The sequence below is a fragment of the Parasteatoda tepidariorum genome, chromosome 2 (genome assembly GCF_043381705.1).
Source record: "Parasteatoda tepidariorum isolate YZ-2023 chromosome 2, CAS_Ptep_4.0, whole genome shotgun sequence".
NCBI classification, from domain to species: domain Eukaryota; kingdom Metazoa; phylum Arthropoda; class Arachnida; order Araneae; family Theridiidae; genus Parasteatoda; species Parasteatoda tepidariorum.
The window spans coordinates 19,667,136-19,685,147 of NC_092205.1; the positions used below are offsets into that span (position 1 = coordinate 19,667,136).

The 18,012-nt window shown below is 32.1% G+C and overlaps 1 protein-coding gene across 3 annotated transcripts; it reads right to left on the reverse strand.

Annotated features, from left to right (window-relative positions):
• Positions 1 to 1,827: 1,827 nt before the first annotated feature.
• On the reverse strand, positions 1,828 to 15,097 carry LOC107448992 (sulfotransferase 1C2). Of its 3 annotated transcripts, none has more exons than XM_016064380.3 (5): positions 14,924 to 15,097; positions 9,369 to 9,754; positions 5,463 to 5,714; positions 4,329 to 4,551; positions 1,828 to 1,991 (listed from the first exon to the last, which is right to left on the reverse strand). In XM_016064380.3, exons 2-5 carry the CDS (start codon positions 9,744 to 9,746, stop codon positions 1,864 to 1,866), a joined length of 981 nt encoding a protein of 326 aa, XP_015919866.1. In that variant the 5' UTR covers positions 9,747 to 9,754; positions 14,924 to 15,097; the 3' UTR covers positions 1,828 to 1,863. The 3 variants fall into 3 exon arrangements, with proteins under 3 accessions (XP_015919866.1, XP_071033351.1, XP_042910403.1); XM_071177250.1 differs by having other exon boundaries at positions 14,834 to 14,932; XM_043054469.2 differs by lacking the exon at positions 14,924 to 15,097 and adding an exon at positions 10,768 to 10,919.
• Between the last annotated feature and the right edge of the window lie 2,915 nt (positions 15,098 to 18,012).

The window sequence follows — 18,012 nt, forward strand, 5'->3', positions numbered from 1 at the left end:
GCGAAATACAAAATTTGAGCTAAACCAGCTGAGTAGTTCCTTAGAAATTGAATTTTAAATATACGACTATTTTAAAATTCAATTTCTCAGGAACTATTCAACCGATTTAGCTCAAATTTTACATTTCGCCACGTAAAATTACGTTCTTTAAAATGATTCAAAAATATGTATACCTTACAATTTAAATTTTTTCTATTTTCATTAAATAAAATAACAATTATTTACTGAAATTTATTTTTGGTATGGGTTTGCTTTTGGATAAACAAATTTTATATTTGCGAGCAAAAATTTTTCAATTTGCTTAAAGCGTTCTCGGAATATAGTGAAATACGCAAAAAATAAAATTAACATTAAGTGGTCCAAACTTTGCATTGTTCTCTTGACCAAACTATTCCGACCCTATTTCCCAGATTGCGGTTACCCCTATATTTTGGGAGCTAGAATTCCAAATCATTCAAAAAAGGGCACGTTTATTCAGAAAAAGTACGTTTTAGTGTCTGATTTCACAATTTAATATATAGTCTGCATTAACTAATTAGTATATTTGTGATCACTACCTTGAACAATTGAGTCCTAGAACGTGAAGTCTAATCATTAGATCAAATGTTATTCAGGGTGGATCTGTTTTTTTATTTATACATAGAAAGGATAATATTTTTAGAATTATTTCAGCGACAAATGCATAGCTATTTGTCGATGCAATAATAGTTTGAATATGCGTGTAAAATATTCAAAAAAGCGTGATAAGTCGATGGCTATACATTAGTCATGAAAATTTTTTGAAGCATCAGAGCATGGAAAAAAGGGAAACCAGGATTTCCTAAGAGTAATATACTGGACGCAGAAGTCTTGGATTATAAAGGGAAGGGGAGCTAAGTAATCTGGCATCTCAGACAGAAGAATTTCCAAAATTTCTTCTTAAAAGGAGGCTATACGGCAAGAAAAACAATTCTTAACAAATTATGTTTCTTCTCCTTTGGTTATAAGTTCGGATAAACCAAGAAAAAACCACGGAGCTTAAAATATTGATCAAATTATCATAACACGAATAAATTATAGTTGGATTACTTTCCCAGCTGGTTAATCATGAGTAATCTTGCTATCTGATTTGTTTGCATTTTGGTATTTTGAAAGAAAAGTTTCTGCATTTGAACCTTTCTGGTTTGTCTGAACTCACATTTTAATGAACTTTAAATTACTATTGACAGAATTTGACGAATTGAACATGCTGCAACAGTTTTTTTTTACGTTGATTACATTTTATAACCAATTTTACAATGTTTATTATTATTAATATAATAATTCAATTGAATTGGAATTTCTTTACATTCGTGAAAGTTCCCTACAGTGAAAGTCAGGTCAGAAAGTTCATATATATGAAAACGGAAAAGAGTAAAAACTGGTAAAAAAATCATTTGATTTTATCTTGTTTTCATGAAAAGTACAATACCCACGACTACCAAGACTTTTTTTTAACAGTTTATGATTAAAAGCAATTAATCACTCTTCTCTAACCTGCGACAAATGAAATATGGCATTCTACACTTTTTCTCGTTTCCGTCTTACTTTCAAGACTGGAGAAAATAATGAGCAGAAAATGGACACCCAGTATTCTCTTTATCATTCAGTAAAAAAGTTAAGAGTTGGTGGGAAAATTCTACACAAATTTGTTCAACGTGAAATACTTGGACGTAGCTTAGATAAGGATAGTAACTCGTAAAATTTCTCTTCCATAGTACAGATTGGTTAAATCTTTGTTTATTTTTGTCACCATTCGTTTTTATTTTAAAACAATATGAGAAGACAAAAAACTAGCAAACAAATGTATGGTTTTTGGAAAAAAACAAATATTTTATTGAAATTTTATGGTTTTTCAAATATATCCTTCCAAAGTTCTGGAATATCTGTTCCTTTTGTTCGTTCCCAGAATTTTTGTTCCATTCTTTTGTTCTGTTCGGGCGTAAAATGATTTCTCCAATCTCCAACAATTCCTATTAAAGATTTAATAATTGTAAATAATATCAAGTATTGTTTGAATTCATAATGCATGCACACACCATAGTTAATAAAATATGCTTTTACGAGTAGGTTGTAATCGATATTCTAGGATTTAAGATAAGTAGGCCTAATATAAGTTAGGCCCAGGATAAGCTAGGCCTAAGACCTACTGCTCAGTTTCCTACAACAACAAAAAAAGATGCGGATAGAAAAAGTTGAAATTTTACAGAATTTCTTTTTATTTACTTAAACTTTAAAAGCCCAACCACAAGTTATTACAACATTTAGTGGTGTTTTATACCAATATTTGAAATATTTATGTGTCATGTGGTACATAAATATTTCAAAAGTTGATATAAACAATAGAAATGATATAATTTTTCTCAACTTCATCCACACCATTTTTTTAATTCAATAAATATAAGCTTATTATATATTAATTAAATATAAGCTTATTATGTAAGAAAATAAGAATAAGCATGACATGTCCCTTACTATCCGAAAACTATCTCTGTAAAAAATTTTCGACTTAAATGGAGACATTGTCTAGTTGGAAAATTCGAGTTGGCATTGCATTTTTTCTTTTACTCTCTGGATTCTTACTTACGGGATTTCTGGAATTTTTTTATCATCAGCAACCTCCAGACAGTCTGCGAGAAACGCTAGTTTACGTTTACTACAGTAAAAGATGAAAGCTTTGACATAAAGCCCTCCCACATAATTATTAAGCCTCCACTTTGCTGTATACTGAAGAGGAAATCCTTTTCTCATATAATTATAACAGCGCACAAAATTCTTTGAGTCATCTTAATTCTTTTATTTTTCTACTCCCCTTTGCTTCTGAATAACTTTCAAGAAGCACTTTTACTAATTTTTTAATATCGCCAATTTCTTTCAGGATATATTAGACGAAAGAGTAGATGAGAAAATCTTCTCCAATGGACAGCAATGTGGAGACACATAAATGATGTGGGATTGTTAGTAAACTTAACGTGGCTTTTCTCTCATGCCAGACAAAAACAACCGATTTGCAAACATATGCTAGAAACTCATCTAGATTTAATTAGATTTATCAGCAAGGGAATGTCTTCATTTATGTTGCAAAATATTTAAAGTGGCGGCTTTTGGATAATAGGATGCATATCATGAAAGGTTTACCATGACCTCAAACTCCAAAAAAACGTGAGGTGCTATCTTCAGAAAGGCTGTGTATACAAAAAAGAAGCAGTTTCAGTTTGTGGTATAATTGAAGACTGTCATCATTGAAATTTGACATAATATTTATGCTACCGTCATTCTGGGATCGGTAAATGGTATGTAACGTCACTTATTCAAAGTCATTTAAAAATATGGCTGATGTTTTGACTGTAATCTGAAGTGGATTTATTCAGGAGAGACATTTCCTTCTTTTTTTTTATTCGATGTTTCTTCCTTGTTCAAATCAAGCAGGAAGAGAATAACTTTGTATGTATTTAGAAGACTAGACTTTTTAATACATGTGTTTGACTCTCATTGGTTTCCTTTGCGTGCAGTTATGCATAAAATCCAGATGGTTTTAAGTAGAACAACAAACTGTATAACTTTGCCTCGTGTGTACGAAGGCACTTAAACTATAGTATATTTTTATTCTCCTAAGCGAATGAGTTTTAAACATAATGCTAATGGTTTCGACACAGGAAATTATTGTTTATGTTTTCGTTTTCTTATAAACTTTATTTTTTAAATGTATAAAATTTTTGTCCTTTTTGAGAACCAGGCAATGCTTTTCAGCTAGTTAGTGCGAAATAACTTAAAGCTCAAAATAGTACAAAGTAGGTGGTTTAGGGGATAGAGTGTTCGCTTACCAATAAGGTGTCCCAAGTTCGAATCCTAGTGATGGCTGATCGATACGAATTGCAGTGCACCGATTACAGTGTTGACTTAAAATATCCTCAGCGGTTGACTGATCATAGGTTAGAGTCCCCTTTCCGTCAGGAGAGGTTTTCCTGGTTATCCTCTCTATGTTACGCATTTGCGGGTTAGTTCCATCTAAAAGTCTTACACGAAGGCGAATTTCACCATATACTTGATTCCCTTGTCTTCTGGATTGTCAGAATCACAAGGCTACCTACTTGAACATTGGTAGTCGAAACTCAAAATTGGATATGTTGTTCAACGGCAGTTATAAAAGAAATGTAGTTTAAAATTGTATCTTTGCTTTAAGTACAAGACTCTCAATCTGTGTGTGTTTATTTTAATTCTTATGATCAAGTTACTTCGAAAAAAATTTTTAACGCACCTGTGTTTACCAATAAACGGTTTAACTTCGATAAAATATAACATTTTCATACCTTTTCGGACAAAAGTGGTGCTGTTTGGACTTGGATCGAAAAATTTGTCCTCTCCACCTAAAAGTTCCTTCAATCCCTGAGGAATGTCAGGATGGTTTAGAACAAACTCACGTGGGAGAGCTGCCAGCTCTGCCACCTGTTGGTTTAGATTTTGCTTCATGAAATCAAAGCTGCTGTATTTGATCACATCATTCAACATGGTTTCGTTATGTTCCAACATAGCCTTAAAAATAGTTTAAAAATACCTTTTTACTTCTCAGTCTTTAATTAGAGATCGCAAAAACATAACAATAAGACGGTTTTGAATAAGAAAGAATATGTTCTTTAATACTGGTGTTTATAAATCCACCTTACTTTAATAATTTTCTTCCACTAAGACCTTCAATATAAAAATTATACTGCGTTGCAGGATTGCGATATAGGATTTAAGTATTCATCCGCGACTGCATATAGTCCTGTATTATTTTAGCTATCAAATTATATAAATAGGCTTTCAAAACAATATAAAAACATTTAAAAGCTAAACTCGCCGTATAGAAATTTAATCAGTGCTGTCTTTTACTATATATATCATAAAATCATTAAAATAGTGTTAGAGTTTCGTAGTCTTATTGGAATCCTAGATTTGGCGACATATTTCGATAAATAAGAAAAACATTCGTTCGTGAAATGCTAACAACTATACGATGCTGCAAGAGCATTGGATTAGATTGGATCACTAAAAATGGCGTGTCTCATGCTGATATAATCTTAACAAATCAAGTTCGAGATTAAATTTTTTTTTAACTTTTGTATCACTGTAGAAGAAAACAGCCTGCAAGAAACAATATTTATTATTATTTCATCAGTTTCTTTATATGCAAACAGAAAGACATATAATTATTACGATTTTTAGATATCATTTTTATTAATCTTTATTTACAAAACAATAACTTTTATTTTTCGCATTTCACACGATTTAGGAAAGCAAGCAAAATGAAGGCTGTGCAAAGTTGTTTCAAGGGTTGGAGGTGTTTAAATAAGCTCTCGCCGGGAGCTTGGCATCCATTTGGCGTGCACATAGATGCATACAGGCTCTCTCCATAAGGATAATGATTTTTCTTAACGTGCAACAGAGTATAAAAATGTACTTACTTTGTATTTCTGGCCCATAAACTCTGCTATCTTTAAAACACACTGCCTCGTGTCTTTCTTCATCTGCTCATAAGTGAGGAACAAGACATTCTCATCATTTCTGTGATCATACCATTCCTGAAGAAAATCAAAATAGTCCCCGTAATCCACTTTTCCTTCCATGAACAAATCAAAATAGTCTTCGAATTTTCCATTCGAAAATTTATATCCTATGATGTTCTTTGTGTGGTGATAGAACGAAACACAACAATCCTATAAAATTAAAATCAAGTTAAGTCTTGTTTGTTCAATACAAAGAAGGAGTAAAGTATATTCAAATTTTAGAAAAACGTGCGAAGTACGATTGTTAGAAATATGGTTCACATCAGTGTCCAACCTAATGGGGCTTTTATCAATCAGTGTCCGATCTCAAGAAATGCTTAGTATGTGGAATATACCTGTATGAAAAAACGGAGGAGATATTTGGTATTGTTATGATGATATTTCTTTCTTTTACAGTATGATTTGAGATCCAAAAATAAATACGTATTATTATCATTAATATGCATCCAATAACGAATAATTCCTTCTGACTTTTCTTCTGACTTAACGAATAATTAATTCTGACTTTTCTTAAAAACTTAATTTGAAAAACAGGACTATTTTTTTAAAAAACGCTGGGTACAAATGTGTTGATTATTGAAACTATTTACTTACAACTGATACGAAAGTATACGCTCGGACATTTGAGGTTAGTGCGAAATAGTTTTTCTTGTAGTAGTGAACAATATCCGAAATTCCGAAATTTTTTAAACGAGTAGAAATTTTATCAAACTGTTTTAGAACTTGAGAATATAAGCATTATTATGTTTGACTTTTTACACATCTATATGAAGCATTGTAGAGATAGATAAAATTCTTATAATTCTAATTAATTAAAGTCTTTAATCTTTTTTGATAACACTAGACAAAAGTATTTTCTCAATCTACGGAAATTCTGCCGTTCTTGGAGAGAGTCCAAAAGAGTTTCATACTACTGCTTTTCAATGTTGTCACCACCATTTTCCAACTTGTCACCAGAAATGTGGTTATAGTAGCAGTACCTGTTTTAAAGATAGTTCGGAAGAAGAGACATCTTCAGCTTGAAAAATCTCTGAAAGTGTCTAGAAGCAAATGCTGCGAGATGATTATCATCATCTTAAGAATCAAGTCGTAGAGTAAGTTCAAGAAGTATAACTGATGTTACAGTACTTCTCAGTGTCATAAATATATTTCTTGGTCTTAGACGCTAAAACAAACTATCCGGTGTATATCAGTTACATTTTGGCGTCTCTCTTTGAAGATTTTCATCCTCAATCTAGTTACTATACAGGTTCTGTTTGAGACTTTTTAAAGCTTCTGTTAAATCTGTTTTCTGTTTTAAAATCTGTTGAGTAGCACATTCTAAGTTCATTCGGCCTTATTATATCTGTTTCGAAAACATCGTGACAATACTACATTAGACCGCCACCTAGTGTGAGGCTCTGTTCTTCTCTCTAGTAAGAAATGATCTAGAGTTCATTTACTCTGAGGTAAGTTATGTAACTATTGTGGCTTCATGCGATATTATTTCATCAGCTATTTTGCCGCCATTAAATTTCGAACCTTTACATAAAAGAAATTTTTTTGTGTTTATGCATCTTTTCACGGTATCATTCGAAAAGAGGAACCTTATTGTTTCAAAAAGTAGTACCAACGTGGTACCATATCACTCGAAACCTTTACAATGCAACATTGCTCCAGGTTCCTTAACCTCGCCCAGTGCATGAAAATTCTACCCACAGAAGCATTTCCATTGTGGGACAAACAAATTATAACAACTGAGAACATTTCTTTTCTGTAGATGTGAGATTTTTTTAACGGATCTTCTTGGATATTTTCACGTCATTGATTTCAAATCTGCAAACGGTTTCTCACTCCAAGCTACAATTTTTTTAAATGACATTTTTAATCTATTTTTAGTTTAGATGTACGGCCAGCCAGGTGGCCGAGCGATTAGCGCGCCGGAGTGTGAAGCCATTGGCTGCTAGTTCGAATCCCGCTCTGGGCATGGATGTTTCTCTCTCTCTGTACTGTCCTCTGTTGTACGCGTGTGATGTGTGAATGTGGCCCACCCTATAAACGGGTTTGTGGCAGTGTGGCGTGGGCAATGTTGCTCGCCTCCGTGACTTTGGTTCACAGGTGCCCACTGGATAACGCTAAATGAGTAACAATTCCGGCACCTTCATAGGCGAAGATTCAAATTCAGTGCCTGCCATTGGAAGAAAAAAAGTTTAGATATACGAGTTAGTTTTTATATATGACTAGGGATAGTGTGAATGTTTCCACTGGAGTTCGACAAACTTCTACTGGAGTTAGGGCACATTATCAGATTTAATATTTTAATAGGAAATCATTCCCGCAAAAGTCAGACGCATTGTGCTGGGGGTGCTTCCCCTACTATGAACTGTTTCTTCGTGTGCTTCTAAACAGGTCATAATCGGGAAGCGCCCCTAGTCACGTACGACGCTATTACCTGTTATAGACTCCTATGCAATTTAAATCCTCGTGATGTGTCTTAACTCCCTTAGAAGTTTGTTGCAACATCTACACGACTCCCTGTTATATTTAACGTTTTCTTGTACATTTCGACGACAAAAAATAGGCTAAAATTGACATTTTAGAAGAACGTGTAGCCTTAGGAGCAAAATTATTTTCTGGTTTGAAATTCCCACAGTCAAATTGGACAAGATCAAATATTTTTAGAAATGCAAAAAAAAAATTTGCTATCAAAATCAGCCGGGGCTATAGATCAGAACACACACCTCCAGATTATCCACAATATATAAAATGACTAAGAACACCAAACGAGGCTTAAGATTTGTTTTCGGATAATTAGAAATAAAATTTGCCTCATTGTTTACTATTCACATGATGGAGTCCCTGATTAATATGACTGATTCGCCTTATATATTTCTCATTGGATAAAACGCTTTCAATTCCCCGTAAGCATCTTAAAACGCTTTTATTGGTAAAGTGGTACTAACCTGTTACAGATTATAACACCTCAAAATATATGATGATAAAGAAAACTGACTTAAAGATAATTATATTTGTTAGCAATTTTAGTGAACACAGATTTCTTAACTTTAAAAAACGGCCAAGAAGGAAATGAAGATAGAACTCTTTATCATTTTGAAAGATAAGCACTTTTTATTATTTTGATAAAATGCCGAAAGAATAAAAATTTTGATAAGATATAGTTGGTATTGTAAAACGAACTTTTAAAAGTAACATGTTATTTTCATATTCGATACAATTCTGTAAGCCTTTTGACGCAGATAGGACACCATTGTCCCTTTTATATATTTTTTTCTAACGCTCTAATTATAAATAAAAATATATTTTGGTATTTTTTAATTATAAAAAACAGTTTAATAGTTACTAAACAATTGTTAGGTTATCGGAATTACACTTGGACTAAAATATTACATCCAAAAAAGGTTATTTGAAATTTTTTTTATTCATGTTCAAAAATTCATCTATAATTGAATTTGTAAATTGAAGAAACTTCAATGATGCAAAACTGTTTCACTTAAATCTAAATAACTGCAAATAAGTGCGAATTTGAAGAATCATTGTTTGGAAGATTTTACCTTTAACGCAGAAAAATACACCTGTTTCTCATGTTGTATTTCATTACCATAAATTATTAAAATGCTAAATATAATATTTTTCACTTATCTTGATCTAAACTAATACAAAATAATAACAATAAGTATGAAAAAATGAGCTTAATAAAAAATTCTGAGTCAAAAGAATAACAGATACAAAATAACTGTTACAAAAATACTAACCGTCTCTAAATAAAAACGTATTTTATAAAGTATCTTACTATTTTACACTTACTTTAGGATTTCTGGCCACAACAAGGTACTTTGCATGAGGAGACCATGGTGTCACCCTAAATGGTAAGTGTAACTTGATGGCCCCTGGTCTTTTCATAGTCTTCACCGCTTCCGCTCCCGCCATCTCCAGAAAAGGAGAATTGCTCAGAAACTCCAAAGCAGAAGCAAAAGGCTTTCCTTCCCTGTAGATGCAGCCCACAATGTTCTGAGCCCAGGTGGTCCCGCATTTCGGATAAGTCACAATGAAGAAGTCATCGGGTCGAGGTTCATAGGTGAGCGCTGACTTGAAAGCGTCGATTGAGAACATTTTTGCTATGCGAAATCCAGCGGGCGTGCTTTGGTACTCTGGAAGAACTTTTTCCTTCTGATCGGATGCCATTTCTCTACCTGTTGTACCAAAACGAATTAACCATATATTAAACACTTCCGTATGTATAAAACTTTTTCATTTCCTACAATGCATTGAGAGAAGATATGTGCATACTAACCGATCAACCAAAAGCCTATACATACATAAAATTGACAAAATTCCCGTCCCATCTACTTTTTCAGGATAGCTACAACATTAAATTTAGCGGATGGAGCAGGGGTCGGTGCAAAGGGAAAAGTCTAAATTATCAAATCAAATGAAAGTAAATTGAAATCGAATTAGGTATGGCTCATCTAATCACTCCCACATTTCGCTTCTCTTAGGTGTGCTTCACTGATGCGGGGTGATAGGACTCATCGAAGTTAAAAGCGGAATTTAACCGAAAAAGACTCTCGTTTTCTCACTGGAATTTTCTTAAAATATTAAAAAAAACAATGGTGAAATATTTATGATTAAAAGGTAAAATGACAATTAATAAATGGTGGAAAATCAGATATTTCATTTTTAAAATTTATTTTTTTGAAATAAGGATATTCATGTTCAATGATAGGGTTACTAGAGTATTTCACAATGTATTGCAGGGTATTTTTATAGAAAAAAAAACTTATTTACGACATAGATTTCTTTTTATCCTTTCCAAAATGGTTGTAGAAAATTTTAAACATAAACGGTTTTATGGCGCAGCACACGATCATGCCAATTATTGATGGCGGAGCTTCCCTTTTTCGAGCAATAGCATATGTATGTTACAGTCAATGTAAATAGTGGGTTATTATTAATACTTACCGGTTACTATTAATAATAACAAAATAAGCCGGTTAAGGTGAATAATTTAAGCGAATTTATCACATTAACAGGTTATTATGAATAATAACCAATGAAGTTTGGTCTATCATTCTTTCGCGTTTTTATGTGGGATATTTCCGTATCGTGATCTTCCGCGCCAACTACAATCGCCAAGGTGCCAAATTGATTTTAAATTAGAAAAATTAAAAAAAAAAAAGAAGAAGAAGAACATGTAAATGTTTACCCGGGGGTGACTACGAGTTAAACCATTCGAGTTGGTCCCTTTCTGTGATGTTTTCTTTTAGTTTCTAGCAGGCCGCTGCCCGGAAGTTAGCAAGCCTTGGCGATTATTCTGCTACAGATTACGATACGGAAATCTCCTCTGTTTATTTCTCACTTTGAGGAAAAAGAGCGATTTTATTAATTTCGACCGGTTAGTATTAATAATACCCGGATTTATCACTTTAACCGTAACACATATACATTATACGATTCTCGAGAGGTGCGTAAGGAAGTAGCACAGCACGTAGTAGACCATGGAATGAGTTTTCTATCTTATCTCACGACAGAGATGGAAATAGTTTAATACTCCTGCTGCCTACTGTACTGAAATATCATGAAGTCATACTTACGAGTTATATAAATTAATGGCAGTCAGACATATATTTTAAATTATTACTGAAATTCAACGCATAAAGGACTGTAACCACATCTCGCGTACATCTCTTAAAAATACTTAAAATTGAAAGCAAATTATTTCCGCGAGGGTAACAGCTAGACGGCGAAAACATTTGGTTAATATATTGTTTAAAACTAACTAAAGTGTTAGGATTGAATGATTAGTTGGAGAATTGGTCATTAAGAAAAGTGAAAATCCTATAATTAGATCAAAAATTATTCTGAGTGGTGAACTATAGTTTATGTATAGGTGAGATAAAACAAAGAAAACGCAATAAAAAGGATAATGTAGAACAAGATTATTTAAGAAAATGAAGTGTAGATTAATATATTATTACAACGTTTGCATAATTCCCATTCCTATCTGTGTTGATGGAATCCTGCAATCACATTACAACTTTCCAACAAATATCTACTGAAAAAGGGCGCTAGATGACAATGCAATTATCAATAATTTTTTGACCTCTATAAGAAAATTTTATCGTTTTCTCCTCAATTATAATTTATCATCAATCGAAATTTGTACCACTTACGAATTCTAGCTAATTCGTAGATAAATCTCACAGAAAGTTCTGTGAATTATGAACATATAAATTTCAATCGTTTCCTAACAGCTAAAAGCAAGATTTGTTGCCAAGAGAAATTTATCAGTACTTCACATTTGGACAACTTTTTGACTTGTTACAAAATACTAGAGCTATATTTTTAAGTGATATTATAAGTCACCCATAATACTAAAGTTTTAATCACCTTTTTATCGTAAAATAAAGATTATCATCAATTTTGAACCACTTTCCGACTCGCAAGAGTGCTCAAATTTAAACGAAAATTCTATGACTAATTAGAATAGAAGTTTCAATTGTTTCGTAAATGGTACGAGTTAAATTCGTCGTCAGTCAAATTTCTGATCACTTACAGGCACAAACTAACAAACACAAAGCTTAAAAAAAGGAAATAATTGAATAAAAATTTTAAAATAAATTAAAAGTTGAGCAACTGTGGTACCACTTTATTCCATTTTTTTTTTAAAAAAAATAATATGAATTATAAACCTTGGAAAGGCGTGAAGTTCGAAACAATATTTTAGTTAAACTAAGGTAAACAACATTTAAGAGCACAAAAAATATTTATAAATGCAGACAGCTGTTTCGGATGCTCAAAGGGCAACCTTCATCAGTGCAACAGAAAGAAATGAGAGAAAACAGGGTAAATATAGAGAAAGGTGACGTCACAGGGGGGGAGGATTAGAGCAACGGCCAATAGGAGGGAAGGGTGAATGGATGACGACGAAGGGGAAGCAAGGAACAAAAAAATAATATTTTAGTTAGTCAAGTATCATGAAGCGTAAGTGCTTGACTTTATTTATCTTTTTTTTTTAAAAAAAAAAGGGGGGAATAAATAAACACAAGCAATACTTATGCAGACTTGTAATCTCATTGCAAATCGTTTTGTTCCTTGCCAGGTTGAAAAAGTAGAAATTTCATTAAATTCAGTTACGAATTAAAGAAACCCAACACAATGATACACCCAATGTTGCGGTGGTGAGATTCGAACCTGCTTCCCCCACGCGACAGAAAGTTTGGCGGATTGGCCCGAGAGCTTGGCCTGAGGGTTTTCCAAAGTGGTCAATCACATACCGATATGCCTTCGTTAAGTAATTAATGCAATGTTAGTGATCTATAATATTCTGAATCTATTGTCGCGGGAAATTTTATTACTTTTCTTTTTTAAGTGAAAATGTACGCATTAATGTTTTTATTTTAGTTTAATAAAGTTAGTTTGTAATCACTTTGACTACCAAGGCAAACAAATCATTTTAATAAATACATAAAAGTCTAAGCAATATTTTTTTAAATAATAAGTGCTTGTATATTTAAAATAATTCTTGCTTACAATCGTCAAATCATCTGTCATATCGCTACCACTACAAAGATTTTAACCAGAAAATGATAGGAAGTACAGATATGTTATATTATTTTGAAAAATAGGTAGGAACAGTTTCTATCTCTGTGCTTCTTGAACTGTTTAAAATGGTAAAGGAAGTATAGTGAAAACGGCTTATAACTATAAAACAATTTCAATTAAATATTAAGAAATAAAATCATTCTTCATGATAAAACGTATATTTTATTTTTATTTTGTATCCGGTGGTGAACAACCGACTCGATTCGGTGTTTATGATTAGAAATGTGTTTATGACTCCGTATCCTTGTAATTTTGAACACGACCAAGAAGACAAAGGAACTCTTTTCAGAACTTATCAGACTAGGAAGCACTGGGGCTTACTAGCATTCGCGGGAGAGCTTTTTGATGTAACTAACCCGAATTTGCGTTACACCGAGAGGAAAACTTTGAAACCCTACCCAGATTAGCCCGACGGCAAGGGGATTCTAACTCATAATCCTTCTACCAATGAGGATATTTAGCATTTGCACTATGTTCGGTGCTAAACGGGAGCACACCAGCCACCACTGGAAGTCGAAAATCGAGTCCCCTCATTTTAAGCAAACGCCATATCAAAATAAACTTACTAACATTTTCTTTAAAGAATTTAACAAGTTCATTGTCAGACGAGTGCAGGTAGTTATCCTTTATATCTATATTGAAAAGAAATCTATAAAGATAAAATCAAAGTTAAATTTCTTATTTTAGCAACGCTTAGTAATTTACTTTTTTAAATTTTACTAAATGTTTATTTTAAGTAACAATATTTAGTTAACAAAATTCCTAATTTTGCAAAATTATTCGGAAGATACCATGTAATTAGCTACTACTCGATCTGCGACACAAACTGTAAGGAAAATTTTCGTTTAGCAATATCGCGTGATCGGCAACGACAGTGTTAAGCATCCGAANAATTACACTGTTTAGGTTAATGTAATTTCGTTCTCCCACCACATTTACGCGTAATCCATCGCCAATTCCACCTGCAATCGCCGCGTTTACAATCTACGGTATGTTTTGTCAATACGCTCGCGGGAGAGCTTTTTGATGTAACTAACCCGAATTTGCGTTAGACAGAGAGGAAAACTATGAAAATTTCCCCCGGTTAGCCCGACGGCAAGGGGATTCTAACCTATGATCCTTCTACCAATGACGATATTTAACATTTGCTCTGTGGTCGGTGCTAAACGGGAGCACATCAGCCACCACTGGAAGTCGAACTTCGGGTCCCCTCATTGGAAGCAAACGTCCTATCAAAATAAACTTACTAACATTTTTTTAAAGAATTTAACACGTTCATTGCCAGACGAGTGCAGGTAGTTATCCTTTATATCTATATTGAAAAGAAATCTATAAAGATAAAATCAAAGTTAAATTTCTTATTTTTGCACCGTTTATTTACGTTTTTAAACTTTACAATAGTTTATTTCAATTAGCAATATTTTGAATTAACAACTTCATGAGAAAATTCCTATTTTTGCAAAATTATTTTTAAGATACTAGTTAATTAGTTATTACTCGATAATTATTTACTACTCGATCTGAGACACAAACTGTAAGGAAGATTTTTGTTTAGCGATATCGCGTGATAGGCAACGAAAGTGTTAAGCATACGAAAACAAGAGTAAAGTAACGCAAGTTAAATAAATTTTAAGAATTTTAGATATAAAAATAACATGAAAAATTACTTTTCCAAAATATCAAAAGCTAAAATTGTTATTTAATTCCCTTCTTAAAATTTAACTTTAAATGAAAACGAAGAGAAGAAAATGATTTACCTTACAAGTGAACGAGTGTGAAAAGAAGGAGACAATTTTATTCACCCTCTGTGAATCGAATAATCTTTTCTGATAATGGATGAAATATGCAGTATATTATATGTTGATAGCGGGTATCAACAGTCTGAAATGATAAGGAAACCTGACTCTAGTGAAATAGGATATTAAAATGACATTGACAAATAGATAAGAGGAGACAATTCATTAAAATATAATAATTTGTATCGACGCCGAAACAAAGGAATTAGCTATCACTGTCAGACTATCATGTAAAATAAGTAATCTGAAATAACTATTTTGCGTAATAAATTCTTTAACCTTTTCAACAGAGTTGTGGATAGTCCGTAGTTGAATAGCTAGACTCCGATTCTAAAAGGTTCAAGACGTGAAAACATTCAAGATCCGTCAAAACTCAAATTCAACAGAAAACAAAAAAAAAATGTTCCCCATCATTACTTATCAAAAATATATTTTTCTAGATGTTGCATTTTATTCTATAGCAATTGTTGGTGATTGCAAAACTCGACTGTCGGAGGAGCAGAACCTAAGAATTGAAGAGAGATTTCAAGAAAAAACTAAAAGCACTGATTTATTAGAGATGTGAAAGGAGGTCATGTGAACATCCATAAGAAGGAAAAAAAATTTCTTCAAGAACATACGACCCTTGCATTTTCGTTTTTTAGCCAATTATAGATAAATAAAAAAAAACTAATACGAGGTTCACGTGTATGGTACTAATTAAATCAATAAAAATATAAACTAATTATTTAGTCCGTTTAATTTGCCAAATCATTGCGTGCTAAAACTTTAAAGAAAACTATTTTGCAATTTATAATCTTAAGAAGAACATTTTAATGGTTATTTTTATAAAACCTGAAATATTTTCCAAGTAAAAAAGAAGATAAATATTTAAATAAAAAGACATTTAAGTATAGGTTTTAAGAAATCCTTAGCATTTACTGCCCTGTCAACTTCTACGGCTTCTAGCCGGAGATTTCCACTACGTAAAAGCAATTACAGTGATTATAAATTTTACAGTTAAATATATTAATTTAAATTAATTTTATCACATGATGAATAAAATTAATCAATAATTTCTATAAAAGACATAATAAGCTTTGTGAAGTTTTTAAGTGTTGCAGGGAAAAATTTTAAGACCCATTTATTTCACTTTCACTTTTCTCCAAGCTTTGGACATGTACCTAGGTCATTATGGACCCTTTACCATATAGTCCAAAGCTTGGCTATACACTTTCACTACACTACACTTCACTACACTGCACTAGACTTTCATTTCACTTTCACTACAAATATCGTGGTGATTTGGGCCAGGATAGCCTGGTTGACAGGGTACTAGACTCACATCCGTGAGAACGGGAGCTCGAATCCAGCCGCCCGAAGACTTCCCGCGTAGTAAATGGTGATTGGTGCACGTTAAATCTGCTGGGTCACAAAGTCCTCCTTGTTACCATTACAAATTTTACCTTAGGGGGTACTGAGTTGGAGAACGGTTGTGACGTATGGGTGTGGCGTAAGTTGACCATAGATGGCACCACTGGAAAACAAGGAAAATCCCACCTCTTGCCTTAAAGACCAACGACATCAACATTGTGGAAAACTAGGACTTTTTGATCGCTTAACACTGAGTTTTTATTTTATTACACACGGCTGACAAAGAATAACAGTGAGAATCATACTATGTAATGTCAAAATATTATTACTATCTTTATTAAGCAATTTTCTTCAATCAGTCTTTTAAAATATCCGAGATCCTTTCACATTAACTTATCTAATTGAAATTCTTCAGCTGCTAATCCATACCATTTGTTTTATTTATATTTGCTCATGAAAGTGTTGGTACTGATAAAGATGTGTAAAAGTGCTCATAAAATTGCTCAAAAACTGCAGATACAGTTAGGTGTTAAGTAAATGTTGGCATTTAGATATTATTAAAACTCTAAAACTGGAACAAAAAGACAAAACAAATTGTGATATAAAAAAATAACCTAATTCAAAAGGAATCCGCGAAGTAAAATAGATAATCTTGAAATCTTTGGCCAAAGTACTAGTTGTGTAACAAAAAAGCAATTTAAAGCGTAGTTCGCTGAAATTAAAATTTTAATTTTCGTTTAATACAATTTTATAGAACAAAATTATTTTGTCAATTTGCAATCTTAAAAACCCATCTTCACATTTTCTCAAAACCATTATATTGAGTTTATTGAAACTAAAGTATCGGTAACAGCTAAACCGGTCAACTCCAAAATGAGTTACGAAGTGAGTTGCTAAATACAAAATTAAAAATTAAATAACTCTTTATTAATAATACTATTTTTATTGTTAATAATAATTATTATTATACTTATTTAATATACTAATTTATTATTAATAAAGAACAATTTACGAGCCCCTGAATCTTTTTTTATACATTATACTGGGATTTTAAAATTGTAAATTAAGGGTGATCTTTTGGGAACTGCTATTTTTCTCGAGCGTCGTGATAAGTTTAAACGAATTCTATTTCATTTATACTTCTCTTGCCTGTATTGTGTTGAAGTATCGGAAGTTCTTTAGAAGGTGAGGTACATTCAGAAGTGTAAAACACGATTTAAAAAAAATATTTAAAAAATTGTACTATTGATACTATTAGTAATTGAAAGGTATAAATTAAAAATTATTAAAAATTATTAAAAATAAAAATAGTATTATTAATAAGCTATAACGTATAATAACGTATATTTAATAACGAATTTTATTATACTAATCAAGACGAGGAGAAAAAAAAATTTAAAAACATATTTAAACAAAGATAGTGCCTGAGACAGAAGTGACAAAATATTGAAAACAGGATTCAGCCTAAGCTTAAGTAGGCTTAATAGCTGATTATGTAAATTTTTTAATTTTGTTTTTGGAATGTTTAATATTTATGTTTAATTTTAATTCATTGACACAATATTTGAAATATAATAAATTTAGTGATTTTAAAATGTTTAATTGAAGCCTTTGATAGATTTTTAAAGACGAAAATTTTGTAAAAGAGAAATAAATGGAATAAAGGCGAGGAACATACATATCACACTTTCTGGCGT